The sequence below is a fragment of the Bombina bombina genome, chromosome 6 (assembly GCF_027579735.1).
Source record: "Bombina bombina isolate aBomBom1 chromosome 6, aBomBom1.pri, whole genome shotgun sequence".
In the NCBI taxonomy this organism is placed as follows: domain Eukaryota; kingdom Metazoa; phylum Chordata; class Amphibia; order Anura; family Bombinatoridae; genus Bombina; species Bombina bombina.
The window spans coordinates 35,877,945-35,899,379 of NC_069504.1; the positions used below are offsets into that span (position 1 = coordinate 35,877,945).

The 21,435-nt window shown below is 38.4% G+C and overlaps 1 protein-coding gene across 3 annotated transcripts in view; it reads right to left on the bottom strand.

Moving 5' to 3' along the window:
* The window catches only part of LOC128662561 (complement C3), a 568,605-nt gene that overhangs the window by 139,516 nt on the left and 407,654 nt on the right, over positions 1 to 21,435 (bottom strand). For all 3 annotated transcript variants that reach the window (XM_053716362.1, XM_053716361.1, XM_053716360.1), the window contains 4 exons: positions 12,875 to 12,947; positions 11,288 to 11,444; positions 7,448 to 7,546; positions 3,844 to 3,994 (listed from right to left, as the gene is read on the bottom strand). In XM_053716362.1, the coding sequence (XP_053572337.1) occupies positions 3,844 to 3,994; positions 7,448 to 7,546; positions 11,288 to 11,444; positions 12,875 to 12,947 (480 nt within the window). The remainder of the gene's footprint in view (positions 1 to 3,843; positions 3,995 to 7,447; positions 7,547 to 11,287; positions 11,445 to 12,874; positions 12,948 to 21,435) is intronic.

Sequence of the window (21,435 nt, forward strand, 5' to 3'; positions counted from 1 at the left end):
GGTTTGGGTTAGAGTAGGGGTATGTGGGTGGTGGGTTGTAATGTGGGGGGGGTATTGTGTTTTTTTTTAACAGGCAAAAGAGCTGTTTTCTTTGGGGCATGCCCCGCAAAAGGCCCTGTTCAGGGCTGGTAAGGTAATAGAGTTTTTAACTTTTGTAATTTAGTATAGGGTAGGGCATTTTTTTTTATTTTGGGGGGCTTTGTTATTTTATTAGGGGGCTTAGATTAGGTGTAATTAGTTTAAAATTCTTGTAATATTTTTTTATTTTTTGTAATTTAGTGGGGGGGTTTTTGTACTTTAGTTTAGTTTTTTTAATTGTATTTAATTGTAGGTACTTGTAGTTAATTTATTTAATGATAGTGTAGTGTTAGGTTTAATTGTAACTTAGGTTAGGATTTATTTTACAGGTAATTTTGTAATTATTTTAACTAGGTAGCTATTAAATAGTCAATATCTATTTAATAGCTATTGAACCTAGTTAAAATAAATACAAAGTTGCCTGTACAATAAATATAAATGCTAAAATAGCTACAATGTAACTATTAGTTATATTGCAGCTATATTAGGGTTTATTTTACAGGTAAGTCTTTAGTTTTATATAGGATTCATTTATTTAGTTAATTTAATGATAGTGTAGTGTTAGGTGTAATTGTAACTTAGGTGATGATTTATTTTACAGGTAAATTTGTATTTATTTTAGCTAGGTAGTTATTAAATAGTTATTAACTATTTAATAACTATTGTACCTAGTTAAAATAAATACAAAGTTGCCTGTAAAATAAATATAAATCCTAAAATAGCTACAATGTAACTATTAGTTATATTGAAGCTATATTAATAGCTAGTAGGGGGCTTAGATTAGGTGTAATTAGTTTAAAATTATTGTAATATTTTATTATTTTTGGTAATTTAGTGTTTGTTTGTATTTTGGTACTTGTATGATGGATGGAAGACCTCTTCTGCCCCATCGGATGAAGACTTCAGCCCGGCTGGGTGAACACGACTCAAGGTAGGGAGATCTTCAGGGGGGTAGTGTTAGGTTTATTTAAGGGGGGTTTGGGTTAGAGTAGGGGTATGTGGGTGGTGGGTTGTAATGTGGGGGGGGAGAGATTGTGGTTTTTTTTTACAGGCAAAAGAGCTGTTTTCTTTGGGGCATGCCCCGCAAAGGGCCCTGTTCAGGGCTGGTAAGGTAATAGAGCTGTTAACTTTTGTAATTTAGTATAGGGTAGGGCATTTTTTTTATTTTGGGGGGCTTTGTTATTTTATTAGGGGGCTTAGATTAGGTGTAATTAGTTTAAAATTCTTGTAATATTTTTTTATTTTTTGTAATTTAGTGTTTGGTTTTTTTTGTAATTTAGTGGGGGTTTTTTGTACTTTAGTTTATTTAATTGTAGGTACTTGTAGTTAATTTATTTAATGACAGTGTAGTGTTAGGTTTAATTGTAACTTAGGTTAGGATTTATTTTACAGGTAATTTTGTAATTATTTTAACTAGGTAGCTATTAATTAGTCAATAACTATTTAATAGCTTTTGTACCTAGTTAAAATAAATACAAAGTTGCCTGTAAAATAAATATAAATGCTAAAATAGCTACAATGTAACTATTAGTTATATTGCAGCTATATTAGGGTTTATTTTACAGGTAAGTATTTTGTTTTAAATATGATTCATTTATTTAGTTAATTTAATGATAGTGTAGTGTTAGGTGTAATTGTAACTTAGGTTAGGATTTATTTTACAGGTAAATTTGTAATTATTTTAACTAGGTAGCTATTAAACAGTAAATATCTATTTAATAGCTATTGTACCTAGTTAAAATAAATACAAAGTTGCCTGTAAAATAAATATAAATGCTAAAATAGCTACAATGTAATTATTAGTTATATTGTAGCTATATTAGGGTTTATTTTACAGGTAAGTCTTTAGTTTTAAATAGGATTCATTTATTTAACTATAGTAAACTTATTTCGTTTTATTTAAATTATATTTAAGTTAGGGGGTGTTAGTGTTAGGGTTAGACTTAGGTTTAGGGGTTAATAACCTTATTATAGTAGCGGCGACGTTGGGGGCGGGAGATTAGGGGTTAATAATTGTAGGTAGGTGGCGGCGATGTTAGGGAGGGCAGATTAGGGGTTAATAAAATGTATTATAGTGTTTGCGAGGCGGGAGTGCGGCGGTTTAGGGGTTAATACATTTATTATAGTGGCGGCGATTTGCGGTCGGCAGATTAGGGGTTAATACTTGTAGTTAGATTGCGGGGACGTTGGGGGGGGCAGATTAGGGGTTAATAACTATAATGTAGGGGTCGGCGGTGTTAGGGACAGCAGATTAGGGGTTAATAGCTATAATGTAGGCGGCGGCGATATCGGGTCGGCAGATTAGGGGTTAATACTTGTAGTTAGATTGCGGCGACGTTGGGGGAGGCAGATTAGGGGTTAATAACTATAATGTAGGGGTCGGCGGTGTTAGGGACAGCAGATTAGGGGTTAATAGCTATAATGTAGGCGGCGGCGATATCGTGTCGGCAGATTAGGGGTTAATACTTGTAGTTAGATTGCGGCGACGTTGGGGGAGGCAGATTAGGGGTTAATAACTATAATGTAGGGGTCGGCGGTGTTAGGGACAGCAGATTAGGGGTTAATAGCTATAATGTAGGCGGCGGCGATATCGGGTCGGCAGATTAGGGGTTAATACTTGTAGTTAGATTGCGGCGACGTTGGGGGGCAGATTAGGGGTTAATAACTATAATGTAGGGGTCGGCGGTGTTAGGGACAGCAGATTAGGGGTTAATAGCTATAATGTAGGCGGCGGCGATATCGGGTCGGCAGATTAGGGGTTAATACTTGTAGTTAGATTGCGGCGACGTTGGGGGAGGCAGATTAGGGGTTAATAACTATAATGTAGGGGTCGGCGGTGTTAGGGACAGCAGATTAGGGGTTAATAGCTATAATGTAGGCGGCGGCGATATCGTGTCGGCAGATTAGGGGTTAATACTTGTAGTTAGATTGCGGCGACGTTGGGGGAGGCAGATTAGGGGTTAATAACTATAATGTAGGGGTCGGCGGTGTTAGGGACAGCAGATTAGGGGTTAATAGCTATAATGTAGGCGGCGGCGATATCGGGTCGGCAGATTAGGGGTTAATACTTGTAGTTAGATTGCGGCGACGTTGGGGGGCAGATTAGGGGTTAATACTTGTAGTTAGATTGCGGCGACGTTGGGGGAGGAAGATTAAGGGTTAATAACTATAATGTAGGGGTCGGCGGTGTTAGGGACAGCAGATTAGGGGTTAATAGCTATAATGTAGGTTGCGGCGATATCCGATCGGCAGATTAGGGGTTAAATAATGTTATTATAGGGTTTGCGATGTGGGGGGGGCCTCGGTTTAGTGATTCATAGGTAGTTTATGGGTGTTAGTGACTTAGTGTACTAAATGGGTGTTAGTGTACTAAAAACATACAGAATTTCGGAACGGAATAGAACCGAATTCAGCCGAATCAGAATAAATCCGAAACGAATTTATTCGGATCCGAATAAATCCGAAACGAATTTATTCAAATTTTGCCGAATCCGATTCGATCCGAAACGAAATTTGAAAAGTCCGAATCGATCCGAACCGAAAACGAACCGAATTTTTTAGCCGTGCACATGTCTAAAGAATATAGTAAGGCTAAATATTACTAGAAGTATTTTATGTGCTTGTTTTAAGATGGATTAAAGTGGGCGGGGCTATGCAGCCCATAAATGGGTGTGGCTCGCCTGCAAAGTGTCCCTATGTATATGAGGCTCTGTGCAACAATAACAATGTGTAAAATAAGTGAAAATGTTCCTCGGATTACAGTACCTGTAGCAGCCTTCAGTAGTGTCTTTGGGTCTTCTAATTTATTTGCCAAACTGAGGGCATATGAGGTGATCGCAACTGAATATGGTGTGCGCAGGGTTGGATAATGGCGCAACAGGAAGTTTGATGCCCTTTCAATGCTGTAGTGTAGGTTCTAGGAGAAATGATTAAAAATGAATATACAGCTCACATAGTTAAAGTCAATTCTAGTGTAAAGATTAAGGCTTAGATTACAAGGGGGGGTCCAACCTCACTCAATCTATAGCACTCAATTTTGTATCCAAACAGTTCAGCAAAAACATTTTATGCACACCCTGCGTTTGTAACATGCACTATACTTTCAAATGACAAAGCTTTATTAGCATGCTCATTTCATGCACATTACAAGTAATCATTTAAGGGGCCAATATAAAAAGACATGTTCTAATCCGTTATAGAATATCAATTTAAAAATATCAATCCTAGACTACTGTATGTTTAAGCCCCACAAAGGGCTGGGTTACAAGTGGCTGGTTATTGCTAGCGCAAGCGCACTGTAGCAATTGGCTCTTATAAAATTAACTGAGATTGGATGTCTGGTTATTTTATAAATCTGGACCAAATGCCCCCAAAATACTGTGTAGTGTAGTTTATTAAAAAATAAAGATTGCAGAATCTTTATTTTTTAATAAAATTACTGCACTACCTGGTATCTCAGGACCAGGAGGCATGGGTGGGAACGAAAATGTAAGAGGGTCTCTCTCAGAGTCTGATGTCAATTAGAATTAAAAAAGACACCAAGGCCTGAAGATGCTCTGGTAAATCTCTGGCAGCAACTTCATCTTTAATCACATCGGAAAGCCCATGAAAGAAGGAGGCAACAAGGGCTCATTTTCCAACCTAGCTCTGCTGCAAGTGTATAGAATTTAATGGCATACTGAGCAACAGATCTTGTACCTTGCTGAATGGACATGAGTCATTTGGCAGCAGAGGAGGAGCGAGACGGAACATCAAAAACCCTTGAAAAGGAGGCCACAAATTCAGGGTTATTAGATATCACAGGTTTATTAGTCTCCTATAAGGAGCCCAAGCAAGAGCTGTTTCAGAAAGTAATGAGATGAGAAATCCCACCTTTGCTCTGTCCAAGGGAAATGCCTGAGGTAACATCTCAAAGTAAATGGCCACCTGGTTCATAAACCCTCTGCACTGATTAGGATCGCCTCCATATCGCTGAGGTAGAGGTGCAGAACCGGACATGATCCTGGTAGGACTAGGTGCAACAGCAGAAACAGAGGCAGGAGCAGCCATAGATTGTGGGACACTGATCCAAATGTGCAGTGCAAGACAGAAGAGTTTGCAGGGCTAGTGCAAATTGATCCATGCAGTAATCCTGTTCATCCACCCTGGAAATGATGGTGGGTAAAGGTGGATTATTAGCACCATCAGGATTCATGGCCCTTGCGTAATGTAAGGGTACCAGGAATCAAACAGAGATGTGAAATGCTAAAATAATCACACTTTTATTAAATAATAACAACAAATAATAAAGAGTCCAAAAGTCAAATGACAAGCCAGGAGTCAAAGCCAGTGCGGGTAGTAAGAGAAGCCGGATCAGGAACCAAAGCAAGTAGTCAGATAAGCCGGGATCAGAAACACAAAGATCAGCAGAGTCAGGACCAAGCCAGGGATCAGGAACCAGAAGGGATGTCAAACAAGTCAGGTTATACACAAAGTCAGGAACACTAGAACTCATAGAGAAGTCTGAGACTACACAAGGGCAAAGGCAGACTGAACTGAGGCACTTAAATAGGGGATGATGACATCATCATTCTGGGACAGCAACCTGTCTCTCTCTGATGATGTTCTCCAGTTTGGCCATAAGAGGGAGCCTGGAGTAGTGAGCAGCGTTACACACTCTGCTACAAGCAACTGGAGAAGACAGGTTAGTCTAATATGGCAGCAAAAACAATAAAAGTCAGGGAGAAACCCTGAGAGCCTTGAACCTTCTGGAAAGGCTAATATGTATATGTTTTTCTCATTAAAATCTCTCATTGATCCATTACAATCTGAATATCTCCCCCAACACACCACAGAAACAGCAATCTCTAAGGTTACTAATGTCAGGGTCCTGTCTGAGATTCAACCTGGGATTCGTTATTCAAAGCCTGTATCCTTTTCTCTGTGCCACCAGAGGGCTTTAGCTTGTGTTGATGCTTTGGGAGACCTGTTGCCTGCATTGGTTGTGCTCTGTAGCTCCAGCTGCATGCCAGCTGCAGTCAGTTACCTCGTCAGCTCTGCTATAAAAGGCAGCCTTACAGACCACTCCCTTCACTGACATTGTGGTTCTACCAGTCTGGTAGTGCCTCTGACCTTGCTTGAGATCCTGATTGTGTTTTTCCTCTGGTTCCTGAATCTGGCTTGCCTCCTAACTACTCTCTGGGATATCCCTTTTGTTTGATGAAAGATCGGATTGCTATTCTGGTATACCAAACTTTGCCTTGTCTCCTGACAACTCTAGCAGATTCTCCCTGTAGTTGGTGACTTAACAGATTGATTTCTGTTATGTGCTCTTCAAATGTTTTATATTAATTTTATTATAAATCAGTGGTTGTCTAGTGTGGAGGTGGTGATCCCATATGCCCCCCTGGTCAGCAAATTACCCAATGCCTAGGACAGCACATAAACTACATACACCACTGACATTTCCATAACTTTGTCCTTTTTTACACTCTTAGGACAAACCTCATCAAGATGCTGTATCCATTGATAAATCCTGATCCAATATATACAACAGGCCAAGCATCTTTTTCCCCTGCCCCTAGCTCCATCCATCAATTTTTTATGTATTGGGGTTGATTAATGTTGTGTAAGTATTGGCAGTAGTTGGCCAGAGATACTCTGCTGCTTTTTCAAGTGGATATTGCTTTATATTTATTGTTGAAGAGTAATGTACAGTAACTGGGTTGATGAGTACTCTACTGGTTTTTCAGTTATACTTCGGGTATGGTGAAACTCAGCATATTCTATAAGTAGAACAAACTCTTTGGGTATTATTGGTGGCAGGTACTCGACACAAATTGGCTTTTCAGATATACTCTGGGTATGGTGAAACTCACCATATTCTTCAGGTAGAATAAACTCTGGGTATTCTTGGGTACTCTACAGGTATTGGGTGGCAGTTATATAGACCATTTTGGAGGATGTTCTTCTGATGGTCTCTGTATATTTACTGTACATGATTTTCTGGAGTTAAAAGTGGAGGGAACCATGTGGGTAATGAGGTTGTTAAGATTTATGCAGCTTTGGTGGAATGTCTGTATATTCTAGAGTTGGAGAATACCGTGCAAGACTAATTAACGGGATATTATGTGTAGGCTCTGTCTGTGGGTGCTTTGATGTTGCGTGTTATTGTTCATTTTCAGCTTATGCTGAGAGTACTCAATACCCTGTAGATAATGAAGGTGAAACATTCTATGCAGGTATTGTGGGTAGTAGGTTTTGGATAATATTTCGCTAAGAATGAGGGCTGACTATGCCTCCTCTGGAGTAATAGAGATAAGTAAACATCAATAGCAATCATTAGGTTATAGCATAAGGATAAAAACATGTAAGGTAATTGCTCACTCACATTGACGTGCACATCACATATTCTTTTACTCTCCAATATAACAATGAGGATGAAAGATGAAAGTGTGATGTCCTGTTCCTGAGATCCACTCACTCCACCCTGTGTGACAGAGAGAAATGACATCTGTGTGTGGGGACAATTGTGACAAAGAGATACAAAGTAATGACACGGAAGAGCTGACAATAAAGCCGTATAACTCATTGTGCTGCTGAGTAAAGAGGCATGAAGGTACAAAGCAGTGACAAGCTCAGAGATCAGTGACTTATTAGCAAGGGACACAGAGAAGCATAAAACAAAATGACAGTTATTGAGAAGCACAACAGTCATATCTAGATTTAGACGAATGGGCGGAAAAGTCACTAATTGTGCTGTATTCTTTGAATTTAATTTAAAATGCAAAATGAGCATCTAGTTAAACAAATTAACAAATCCACATGATACAAAAATTTAGTTGATGAATTCACGTGTTAAAAAACTTTACTATGGAGGCGGGAAAGGCTTTTCTGCAGGCGGGAAATGTCGTTGTCAGGTGTCTGTGCCAGTCAATAAGTACGTAAGCTTCACTTTAGTTATGGGCAATCCTGATCCCATTTAAAAATTACACTAGCTACAACTTTGACTGTATTTAAAGCGACAGATAGAACGTGAAATTTTAAACTTTCCAATTTACTCCTATTGTCTCATTTACTTTGTTCTATTGGTCTCCTTTGTTGAAAAAGCATTCCCAGGTATACTCAAGTGCAGAAACATACTACTGGGAACTAGCTGCTGATTGGTGACTCCACATATATTGAGGTTGACATTGGCTGGCCAAATGTGTTCTGTTAGATCCCAGCAGTGCATTGTTGTGCCTCCATCAAAGCAAGGATGAAGCAAATTTAAAAGAAAAAAAAAGTAAACTAGAAAGTTGTTTAAAATTGTACGCTCTATATGAATCCTGTAAGAAAAAAAAATGTGGGTTTCTTGTCCCTTTAAGCTGCTATTGAGTTGCATCTCCGTTGCTGTAAAGACATTTCCTTAGGAAATAAGGGGTTAACAATTTTTTGTTAATGAAAGAATAAAGTCACATTTTGGCTGAACCAAAAGAACTAATATTGGATCAAATTACCGCTTTTTTTTCCTCTGACGAATGGTTTGTTAGAAACTAATTTTGTGTCTGTGCTCCTGTCTAGTACCGCTATTGATGTACATGAGGAAGGAGGTCCGTAATTATAAAGTAACTAAAACACTGACCTTTACCATCGTAGGCCCCGAGTGGCGCGCCATTATGCGCAGGCAATAACAGGATTATTGCAGGTGTTTGGGCACGTCGAATGTAACGCGCATATTACAAGTTGAAAGTAAATGCGTTCGCTCAAGAGCAATTGAATTTAATGTGCATCAGGATAGCGCAACCTCAGAGCTCTGGTTAACTGTTACGCTTGAATAAAAAGTGGTGCAAAACACATAAAAAAGTTATTTAACAGTACAGTTGCACTCATAATAACACCATCTAATAAAAAAAGTTATTGAAAATTGCATTAAACAGTTATAAGGGCTCAAAGATATGAGGTCTCAGGTGTTAGAGAAAAAAAAGACTGCAAAGGGCTTTGACATAGAGATACATAAATATATGTCTAAATTAGTGTGTGTGTATGTGCAGTGGAGCCCTTTGCAGTCAAGTAGCTGAAAACATGACAAATCATATTTATGCAATATTTATATTTAATAAAGTGTTATATTGTGTTTTTAGTGTAAATATTTCACATTCCAATGTTCTTCACATAGCGAAATATGAACTAAGTATTTATAAATATATATACATATATATGTATATATATATATATATATATATATATACTATATATATACAGTATATGTATATATCTATACCTATAGATAATCATCTATATATAGGTGTATATATATATATATATATATATATATATATATATATATATATATATATATATATATATATGTATTTATGAATAAATAGAACATATTCTTCTATGTGAAGTATATTGGAATGTGAAAATGCAACTTGTTGGGTCTCGCGAGTGAAAACTTTTTACTTTCAACTTGTAATACGCACGGTATTATCGGCACACAAAAAGACGATGCCTAGTGTAGTTAGCATGGAAGTGATAAATAGCTCTCCACTCGTAATCTAGCCTATAGAACTGAATCCTGCACCCATCAAGATTCTTTCCAGAAAAGCTGCCTTTGGGTGATCTTCACCACACAACCAGCATAATGGGAAAAACAATAATTAAGTAAAACATTAACACTAAAATAACATTAAGCAACCTGAAGAGTTTGTGGGTGTCAGTTTTAATGGCTAGACCACCCATACACAATCCTGACTGGTTAACCTGATTCCAATAAGCACCAGAGGTGATGATAGAGTTGAACGGCACCCTCTTGCTGGTGCTCTAAGGAACCAGTAGTAGAAAATGACTTCCAAGAACAGTAAGGTTTTATTTTTGATTAATTATGGAGTTAAGAGGCCTATTGGGGATGGAATTGGTAAGTAGGGAGGGGTTACAGATGGGATGGTAGTATTGGAATTGGGCTAGGTGGAGGGAGAACCCTTGTGGGAGTTAAGTGCTCTAGCTGTAATTATAATTGTTATACTGATAACCTAAGAGTCCATGGAAAATAAAAACTTTATAGGTTAAAAACAAGGATAGATCAGTTACAATATAACAATAAAAAAAGCACAAATGATTAAAAAATTGTTTTTTTTTTTACTTTACTTTTCTTTTGCTTGTGCTTAATCATTTTAACAATTTTTTAATCATTTGTGCTTTTTCTTTTGTTATATTGTTATATTGTAACTGATCTATCCTTGTTTTTAACCTATAAAGTTTTTATTTTCCATATAATCTATTCCTCAGTATAACAATTATAATTACAGCTAGAGCACTTCACTCCCACAAGGGTTCTCCCTCCACCTAGCCCAATTCTGAGGCACTCTGTACTAACATATTTACAATCATCCATTTCCCTCCTTTGCGCTAGCTAGATAGCCCACAGTCAGAGCTAAAGGGGGTACTATCCCTTGGTGCTACATCTTCACAAAGTAGGATGGTAGTATTGGGTAAGGTAAATTAGGAGGGGGTTTACCAATAGGGGGCCATGTAGGACAGGTGTTTGGCAGTGTGCTGTAAAGTACAATTTGACAAGAAGAGGTTTTGATTGGGAATTATTGCACTATGAGGATCTGGTAAGCATGGTTAGGCTTAAAGTGCACTGGGGGTCACTGTTAGAGTTAATAAGCTATAGTGATCATGGTTAGGGTTAATCGGCTATAATAGTGATTGCAGTTAGACCAATCGCCAGGTAGTTTCTAAGTGACCAACCTTCAGGCAGTGCTATTATTTAGTGATCTGCATACAGCGAGCTGTTACTAAATAATAGATGCTTGCATGAGACAGTCACTAAAACTGAATCACTATGAAAAATCTAGTCTCCCTAGACTTATTAACAGCAGCTTTACAATAGCAACTTGCATAGGAGCCCATAGTATGTTACCCTTTATTAGTTAGGGACCTCAATGTACATTCTCTGTATAGCAATATATAGAGGAATTCAATTTTTTCTCATGTTACCTAAAATGGATTTTGCATTGACGGCACAAGGGCTTGGCCTGAAATTGCTTGGGTGCTTTTGAAGTGCTATCACACCTCTCACACTTTACTTGTGCAGGGCTCACAGAAAAGAGATATGGGGAGAGCAGAGGGAGAGGTAGGTGCACATAGTTATACGTCATTTTTACAAATACACATAAATTGAGAAAAGTAAATACAGAATGAATTTAAGGAAGGCTTGGGGAGATTATGTCATTTGAATGCATACCATCATCTGCTTAGCTAGGACAGCCTTGTCCTCTTTAAAATTTCCATCTGGCCTCTGCTTCTCCAGTATCAACCACTTTATTTCATCACACAAAAGACCAAAGTCAATATGTACTTGGTAGGCCACTAAAAACACTTTGACAACATAAGCCGTGAGCCTGAGTGAGAGAATACACAGTAATCAAGGGCTGAGCAAACAGAGGAGATGAGGTACTGAGTAAGCCAACATGTTATTTCCGCTGCAATGACAACTCAGTACTCTCTCAAAATAACCTTTCACCCAGGGCCACTTACTTCACAATGTGCTGAAATTGTCTTTGGTAGTCTAGGAATTTGTCATGTACCTAACCCTCAAAGCACAACCTTGATCCCACCTTTAACCATGACCAATGACTCCAACTCTCTGGCTAACCCGCAAAGCCTGACCCTAACCCCCAGTCGCTAACATAGCTCTGAATGGGTTATTTACACCCAAAGACTGCCAATAACACCCAACCTTAACCATAACTCCAACCTCTAACTCTATCCCTAACAGGCAAAGCCTAACTCTAACGCGAACCCTTACTCATATTATATATTCTTATAGAAAAGTCAGTAAATCAAAATGTACATACAAGTTGTAATTAAAATATTATATCATGTAGAGAAATTAAAATATTGCTACAAATTTTGTGAACTATACTACATGCCAACAACCAAAATATTTTGATGCATTAAATATATTTCACAACAAAATCTCACAATTTTTAACCCTATCCCTAACAGCCAAAGCTTAATTCTAACCTAAACCCTCTCCATAAACCTAACTTTAATCATGTCCCTAACCTCAAAGCTTACCCTTAGTCTCCATAACCCCTATATATAACAATATCCCAAATACCTAAAAGCTTATCCTAGCCCCAACATTGACACCTAACTATTACCAAGCCTATCTTTAAGTCCAACTCTTACCATGACCCCTAACTTTAACCCTATTTTATCACCCAAAGCCTAACTCAACCCAAAAAAATCTCTTACCCTACTATAAGTATCAAAGTTTATCCATAAACCCAACCCTAACCAAAATTATTATTATTATTTTCAGTTATTTGTAGAGTACAAACATATTCTGCAGTGCTAACTCTAACCCTATTCCTAACCACAAAGCCTAAAACTTTCACTAACCATAACCACAAAATCTAATCCTTCTATTTAACCTCCAAACTTATCTCTTACCCATCCTTATCCTTTACCTTTAAGTCTAATCTGAATGTTAATCCACCAAAGCTAACTCTTAAATCCTAACTCCAGCACCAACCCTAACATCACCATTAACGCCCCCAAAATTTTAGCCGTAATCCCCAACTATAAGCATAACATATAACTCTAAATGCATCCCTAATTCACAAAGCATATCTTTGTTGACACCTTATTTTCTGTACGGCCCTACCTGGTCCATGTGTAGAGCTCTGATAGTATTAAGAAGCTTCAGCACATATGTAATTAGACCAAGATGGTTTAAGTAGGTATGGAAAATAGCAAAGTTAAGAGCTTGGTGAAGTTACAATCGTGCACATTTATATGAATTTTCAGGCCTGAATACATTTACCATGTGCTTGATACACCAGTGGAAGTTCCATAGGAGCCATCTGATTTACGATAACGCAGCTGCTGGTGATAACCTACAATTAGAAAGGTGATTGGCTACTTTATAGATAATACAAAAAAGGAATGCTATTGGTCAGTAAGGAAAACTACTGATCTGCTACATGTTATAGACAAAAAAGAAAACATAATGCTGACAATAGGAGGCAACCCCTTGCCTCTGAGCCATAGAGAAACAATAGCTGTAATAATTTATGTAGCTTCTTTTCATTAGATTTTACTTTAGATTGCCAATAAGTGAACTAGACAAAATGTGTTTAAATACAAATACAGTTAGACTAAGTTTAGGTAGACTGCTGAGAGTGGAACATTGGAGAGGCAGCAGTTCCGGGGTTTGCTGAGAGTGGAACATTGGAGAAGCAGCAGTTCTGGGGATTCTGAGAGTGGAACATTGGAGAGGCAGCAGTTCTTGGGTTGCTGAGAGTAGAACGTTGGAGAGGCAGCAGTTCTGGGGTTTATGAGAGTGGAACGTTGGAGAGGCAGCAGTTCTGGGGTTGCTGAGAGTGGAACATTGGAGAGGCAACAGTTCTGGGATTGCTGAGAGTGGAATGTTGGAGAGGCAGCAGTTCTGGGATTGCTGAGAGTGGAACGTTGGAGAGGCAGCAGTTCTGGGATTGCTGAGATTGGAACCTGGGAGAGGCAGCAGTCCTGGGATTAATGAGAGTGGAATGTTGGAGAGGCAGCAGTTCTGGGGTTTGCTGAGAGTGGAACGTTGGAGAAGCAGCAGTTCTGGGGATTCTGAGAGTGGAACGTTGGAGAGGCAGCAGTTCTTGGGTTGCTGAGAGTAGAACGTTGGAGAGGCAGCAGTTCTGGGGTTTATGAGAGTGGAACGTTGGAGAGGCAGCAGTTCTGGGGTTTGCTGAGAGTGGAACATTGGAGAAGCAGCAGTTCTGGGGATTCTGAGAGTGGAACGTTGAAGAGGCAGCAGTTCTTGGTTGCTGAGAGTAGAACGTTGGAGAGGCAACAGTTCTGGGGTTTATGAGAGTGGAACATTGGAGAGGCAGCAGTTCTGGGGTTGCTGAGAGTGGAACATTGGAGAGGCAGCAGTTCTGGGATTGCTGAGAGTGGAATGTTGGAGAGGCAGCAGTTCTGGGATTGCTGAGAGTGGAACGTTGGAGAGGCAGCAGTTCTGGGATTACTGAGAGTGAAACCTGGGAGAGGCAGCAGTTCTGGGATTACTGAGAGTGGAATGTTGGAGAGGCAGCAGTTCTGGGATTGCTGAGAGTAGAACATTAGAGAGGCAGAAGTTCTGGAATTGCTGAGAGTGGAACATTGGAGAGGCTACAGTTCTGGGATTGCTGAGAGTGGAACGTTGGAGAGGCTGCAGTTCTGGGGTTGCTGAGAGTGGAATGTTGGAGAGGTAGCAGATCTGGGATAGCTGAGAGTGGAACGTTGGAGAGGCAGCAGTTCTGGGATTGCTGAGAGTGGAACGTTTGAGAAGCAGTAGTTCTGGGGTTGCTGAGAGTGGAACGTTGGAGAGGCAGCAGTTCTGGGATTGCTGAGAGTGGAACATTAGAGAGGCAGAAGTTCTGGAATTGCTGAGAGTGGAACATTGGAGAGGCTGCAGTTCTGGGATTGCTGAGAGTGGAACATTGAAGAGGCAGCAGATCTGGGATTGCTGAGAGTGGAACGTTGGAGAGGCAGCAGTTCTGGGATTGCTGAGAGTGGAACATTAGAGAGGCAGAAGTTCTGGAATTGCTGAGAGTGGAACATTAGAGAGGCAGTAGTTCTGAGGTTGCTGAGAGTGGAACGTTGGAGAGGCAGTAGTTCTGGGATTGCTGAGAGTGGAACATTAGAGAGGCAGAAGTTCTGGAATTGCTGAGAGTGGAACATTGGAGAGGCAGAAGTTCTGGGATTGCTGAGAGTGGAACATTGGAGAGGCTGCAGTTCTGGGTTTGCTGAGAGTGGAACGTTGAAGAGGCAGCAGATCTGGAATTGCTGAGAGTGGAACGTTTGAGAGGCAGTAGTTCTGGGATTGCTGAGAGTGGAACATAGGAGAGGTTGCAGTTTTGAAGGCTGTAGAGAAAGGAACTCTGATCTAAGGTTTTACCATGATCTTCAAAAACTGCTGGGCTTTTAAATTTCCACTTTCCACTGTCCAGGACTGCTGCCCCCCCCAGAGACCAGTCTTGGAACAGTCCCTAAAGATCAGAGACTTACAAACAGGAAGTCTGGGAACACTTGCCCATCAGAGAGAGAGAGAGACCACAGACTATATTGGCTTAGAATAAGTATTTATTATTTAACAGACTCTCATAGAGGTAAGGTATCATCTAAATGTGGTCGTTAATGTAGTATAATTGTTATATTAATTTGCACTTTTTGTATGTTACTATGTTGTTTTGCTTCTACGTAACCCATGTAACAGTGCTTTTTAACTTCTGTAAACAATATAAGATCTTTTATTGACCACTTGTGTGTATGTTTTAATTTTTTCACCTGTTCCTAAAAGAACGCAATTTCTGGCAATAGGATTGTCCAACAAGCTCATATAGGTGTGATGGTCAGGTGTCCACATACTTTTGGTCAAACAGTGTATATGTTTTTATGAAGTTGGTATAGATAGATTTTTTTTTGTACACAAATGAAAATATGGAACAAAGTAAATTTTTATAAGTATTGATTAGTTTGTAGTCAAATTGAAATAATTTCATGGAAAATAAGCATTGATAATCACATAACTTAAAAAAAAACATTAATTGTCAAATCACAAAAGACAATAAAGATATTGGCACAATTTTTAATGTTTTTGGGTGATTGTACAGTTTGGTTTAACCCAATCATCCGCTCCCTTATAGTATTTGGTTACATTTCAGGAGAACAGCATGTGATCATTTTAATGAAAAAAACAATAAACAAACACTTCTACTTTCTTACCGTGAAACTAATTTTGCTCTATATTTTCAAGGTGTCCTGTGCTTTACAAGATTTAATAATAACCAAACTATTACTTTAATTAATAGTAAAATAAATTAAAATGATTTATTTTACTTGTGGCTCCTTATGGACATCTGCTTCACCAGGGTCTACATCCATGTAATATGGTATGATGACCAATGCATAAAGTTAGTCATCGCCTATAGATTCTACAATTTATGCCTGTTGAAAATAATAAGCAATATCTGTAACTGTTTTTTCTTCAGTGCTTTGTGAGGTCTAAATGGGTTAATTTCTATGCAGGCATTGTTAGTCAGGAGAGGCCGGTCTTGCTTAAGGGGCAATGATTTATGGTAGCTAGTGTATGTCTGTTATTCCTCTTAAATCTAATCCTTTCCTATCCTTGTATCTGAGCATTCAATTCCCGTGTTTTCCTGGTAGGCCAAACATATGTGAGTATATACCAGACAAAAAGAGGAAAAGATCCCCACAAAAGACTGCACGTCTAGCACTCTATGCCTGGACTAGATAGTGAGAAATTGGGATTTTAAAAATTAACTTTTATTAGTACATGTTAAAATAAAAGGACTCAAAGTTGAAAACTACAGAACTGGAGGCCCCATCCACCATGTATAGTAAGCCTTTGATATGTTAAAGGTGATTAAGGGATGGTATACAGATGGGATGCATTTACACAGAGTAGTTTTCTACAGAGTGTAATGGCATGAGCGTATTCTACGTATAATCACTGCATGTGATATACAAAATGGGATTGAAGATTATTGATAGTGATCACTAAAAAGTCATTCACTCAGGATGACCTATATCTCTTATTTTCGTCTATCCTTATGCTGTAACAATAATAGACTAGGTGATCACCTGTACTATGGCTAGTTAGCTATATAACAATAGCAAAGTATTGCATTATCATCTGTAATAATTGTCAATAATATCTCTCAGACTGATACATGAATATGAATATAGTGGGTGAGTTGCTGCTGTCTTAAAGTAACATTTGATAAAGATTGTTTCATGTGTTAGTAGTACTGCAGTACTTTCAAACCCATCTGGTTATGATAGTGAGGTTTGCTAATGTGGCCGTGAGGCAGCAGGAAAATGAATTTTGTAACTGAGTACAATATTATATATATAATTATTAATGTAAATATAACCCCAGTCTCTGAATTTGTATGATAGTGTTATACACTGTAATGCCACTTGCTACCGTGAGCATCAACACTTAGTACTTGAATAACACTTTGCTTATGCTTCATATAGTTTGTGCTCCATTAAACCCCTCTTAGTTGTGAATAATAGGATCTGCTGCTTAGTTGGAATGTAAACAGCGGAGTAAATGAGTTGCACTTGATATAATTTATTAGATTTGTGACAATGTATCAGATATTGGTACTTTCTTGTGAAGTTATTATAAATGTTATATGTGGTACATATTTACACTTGGTGTGCCTGTAGTAGATCTACTAATGGCTGTTATCCTTAGTACAGTTATACTTTATTGTTAACGTTAATGCTACTAGGGGTAATTCCCCTTTGTATTCGTAATCGGTCTTTTAAGTAGTGATCTATTTATAGACGTGATTGTGTGCACAACATAGGGTTAAATTGTCATAGCCGCTTGGTGCGGTCCACATTTACATTCGACAGTTTAAATAACAGGCTGCTTGCAGATATAACTGTTTATATTACTTTAAGTTAATTACTTATTTCCGCTCAGTGCGGTCCACACTTCCACTTATTATTCAAAGTAGCGGACTGTCTAAAGATAAAGCTGAGAAGACTCTGAGAAGGCTATACGTGAACGCTGAAGTATAAGTTAAATCAATTTTTAGTTAAATAAATTCGTTTCTCCATATGTATTGGTCTACAGTTCTGAGTAACTTTAAAATTAAATAGAGCTCCCCTACCTCTACAACCCCCTGACGCCTTTGAAAAAGCCCTATACGGGCGAAACGCGTTAGGGGGTTGTAGAGCTAGGGGAGCTCTATTTAATTTTAAAGTTACTCAGAACTGTAGTCCAATACATATGGAGAGACGAATTTATTTAACTCAAAATTGATTTAACTTATAATTCAGCGTTCACGTATAGCCTTCTCAGAGTTGTATATGCAGCTTTATCTTTAGACAGTCCGCTACTTTGAATAATAAGTGGAAGTGTGGACAGCACTAAGCGGAAATAAGTAATTAACTTAAAGTAATATAAACAGTTATATCTGCAAGCAGCATGTTATTTAAACTGTCGAATGTAAATGTGGACCGCACTAAGCGTTTACGTAACAGCTATCTCAGAGTTTTATATGCAACTCTATTTGCTGGCAGCCCGCTACTTAGAATAATGAGTGGAGGTGTGGACTGCACGAAGCGGCAATAATAAACTAACTCTAAGTAACACAAGCAGTCATATCTGCAAGCAGCCTGTTATTCAAAATTATCGATTGTAAATGTGGACCGCACTAAGCGGTAAAGTTGATCTAACCCTACACTGTGCATATACTCACGCCTGTAAACAGACCGCTAATCAAAACATTGAATGTGAATACTAACCACATTTAGCGACATTAACATTGAAATCAAAGTAATACCCAACAGCAATTTTTATTATTACAATATACATAGTATAAAGGGAACTACATCTGGCAACATTTAGGCTAATAACAGTGTTTGATGTATAAAAAACATAACAACCACTAACACATTAAAGTTATCTCTGAGTTGTGTACACAGTTTTCATCTACTGGCAGCCTGCTATTCATCACAACTAGTGGATTTGTAGACCGCAAGAAGCGGTAATAACAATTTAATTTTAAGTAACACAAACAAGTTGCATTTGCAAGCAGCCTATTACTTACCAATCCCGTATTCAAAAGTGGACCGCACCAAGCGGCTATGACAATTTAACCCTATGTTGTGCACACACTCACGTCTATAAATAGATCACTACTTAAAAGACCGATTACGAATACAAACCGCATTATCCGGTAACAATAGTACATTCCAGAGATTAGTAATGATCTATCAGTAGTGCTATCACTATATTACTTAATACACAAGGGGAATTACCCCTAGTAGCATTAACGTTAACAATAAAGTATAACTGTACTAAGGATAACAGCCATTAGTAGATCTACTACAGGCACACCAAGTGTGAATATGTACCACATATAACACTTGTTACGGTACCAACAGTGTACCAAGGGTTAACACCAGATGAACAATGTCCTGCATAGGGAATCAGCAATTCACAACCCAGCCAGTTTTCAGGTTTAAAACAGAATGACTTTATTAAGGGCCATATGCCCAGTATATATGCAGGTCTAACCCCAGATGGGGGGTTGAAAGAATGTTGTACATTAGATGGAGGGAACACGCCCTTTGACATGATACAATAGAATACCTTGCTCAAGCTGATAACAATTTAAACACAAGACACACACTTGGATTTTCTTATCACTGAGGCGTCTGCTCTCTAGATGTGATTAAACAATGGAATGTTTATTACTTAAACGTAATTATAGCACACAATAGCTGAGGCCAGCAAACCTGTCTTTTAGAAAACAGCTTCTCAAAGCTACACAAGGTCAATTCTTTTAGTTCTGACCACAGGGTCTGTCACAACACTTATAATAACTTCACCAGAAAGTACCAATATCTGATACATTGTCACAAATCTAATAAATTATATCAAGTGCAACTCATTTACTCCGCTGTTTACATTCCAACTAAGCAGCAGATCCTATTATTCACAACTGAGAGGGGTTTAATGGAGCACAAACTATATGAAGTATAAGCAAAGTGTTATTCAAGTAATAAGTGTTGATGCTCACGGTAGCAAGTGGCATTACAGTGTATAACACTATCATACAAATTCAGAGACTGGGGTTATATTTACATTAATAATTATATATATATAATATTGTACTCAGTTACAAAATTCATTTTCCTGCTGCCTCACGGCCACATTAGCAAACCTCACTATCATAACCAGATGGGTTTGAAAGTACTGCAGTACTACTAACACATGAAACAATCTTTATCACATGTTACTTTAAGACAGCAGCAACTCACCCACTATATTCATATTCATGTATCAGTCTGAGAGATATTATTGACAATTATTACAGATGATAATGCAATACTCTGCTATTGTTATATAGCTAACTAGCCATTGTACAGGTGATCACCTAGTCTACCATTGTTACAGCATAAGGATAGACGAAAATAAGAGATATAGGTCATCCTGAGTGAATGACTTTTTAGTGATCACTATCAATAGTCTTCAATCCCATTTCGTATATCACAGGCAGTGATTATACGTAGAACACGCTCACGCCATTACACTCTGTAGAAAACTACTCTGTGTAAACGCATCCCATCTGTATACCATCCCTTAATCACATTTAACATATCAAAGGATTACTATACATGGTGGATGGGGCCTCCAGTTCTGTAGTTTTTAACTTTGAGTCCTTTTATTTTAACATGTACTAATAAAAGTTAATTTTTAAAATCCCAATTTCTCACTATCTAGTCCAGGCATAGAGTGCTAGACGTGCAGTCTTTTGTGGGGATCTTTTCCTCTTTTTGTCTGGTATATTATTCACTGCACAGCACCACTTTTCTACTCAATAATTACCAAGACATGAATACATATCGTGTCAACTAACGTAAATATAGAAAAGCTTGCCGTGGTGGTGCCACTGTATTTGTGTTGTAGTTATATATGTGAGTATATGGATGGATGTATACCATAAATTAGTAAGCTTGTAGAATGATATGCTTTTTACACAGCTCTCTTTGTTAACATAAGAGCAGACATTAGTTCATCCCTGACCTTTGCCCTTTTTTGATATACGGTCAGACAGTTAAACCAGCTACTTTGAGGAATAGAACTTAGTGAATGGAATTGTGTCTAAACTATATTTTTTACTTATGTTATAACCATATTTGGTAAAAACCCTTGCATTTTAGCTAGCCAATCATAAACTGTATTAGCCTAGATATGGAGTCCAGAAATGCCCTGCCTCCTGTGTATAAATGATTGGGAAGGGGACTGACCCCCCCAGAGAAAACTTTGTATTCATTCTCTCCTCACTGCAGTGTGTTTTTCAATAAACGAACCCTCTTGAACAGGATGGCACAATCTCAGACACCAGTCCAAGTGGCAAAGACTTTCTGCTCCAGGGGCACTCAATTAAGACCTGTCTGAATGGTAAGAGCATTTTTTTTTGTTTTTAGTGTAACAGTAATTCAGTGTCTCTGGGTGAGGGGTCAGAGCTGTTTGGGGTTCTGGGTGACGCTATCCTAAGAGGCTCCGTTTATTGATTCATTAATGTTGTGTGTTGTATTGTGTAAATTGTTTTTGTAAAAGTAAAAAACTTGTGACCTAGGAGGGTGTCTATTAAAATGCAACTGGGATTAGGAGACTGGGTTTACAGTTCTAGCCTCCCCAACCTGACTGCAAGTCCCACCGGACGTTAACCAGTCAGTGTTTGAATGCAAGGGGAACTGTGACAAACCTATATCCGAAACTGTGACCTGGCAGATACCCTAAGAGGAAACATAGTTACCTGTTATCTGATTATTTGTTTAGGAAAACCTCCTGGATAAGCC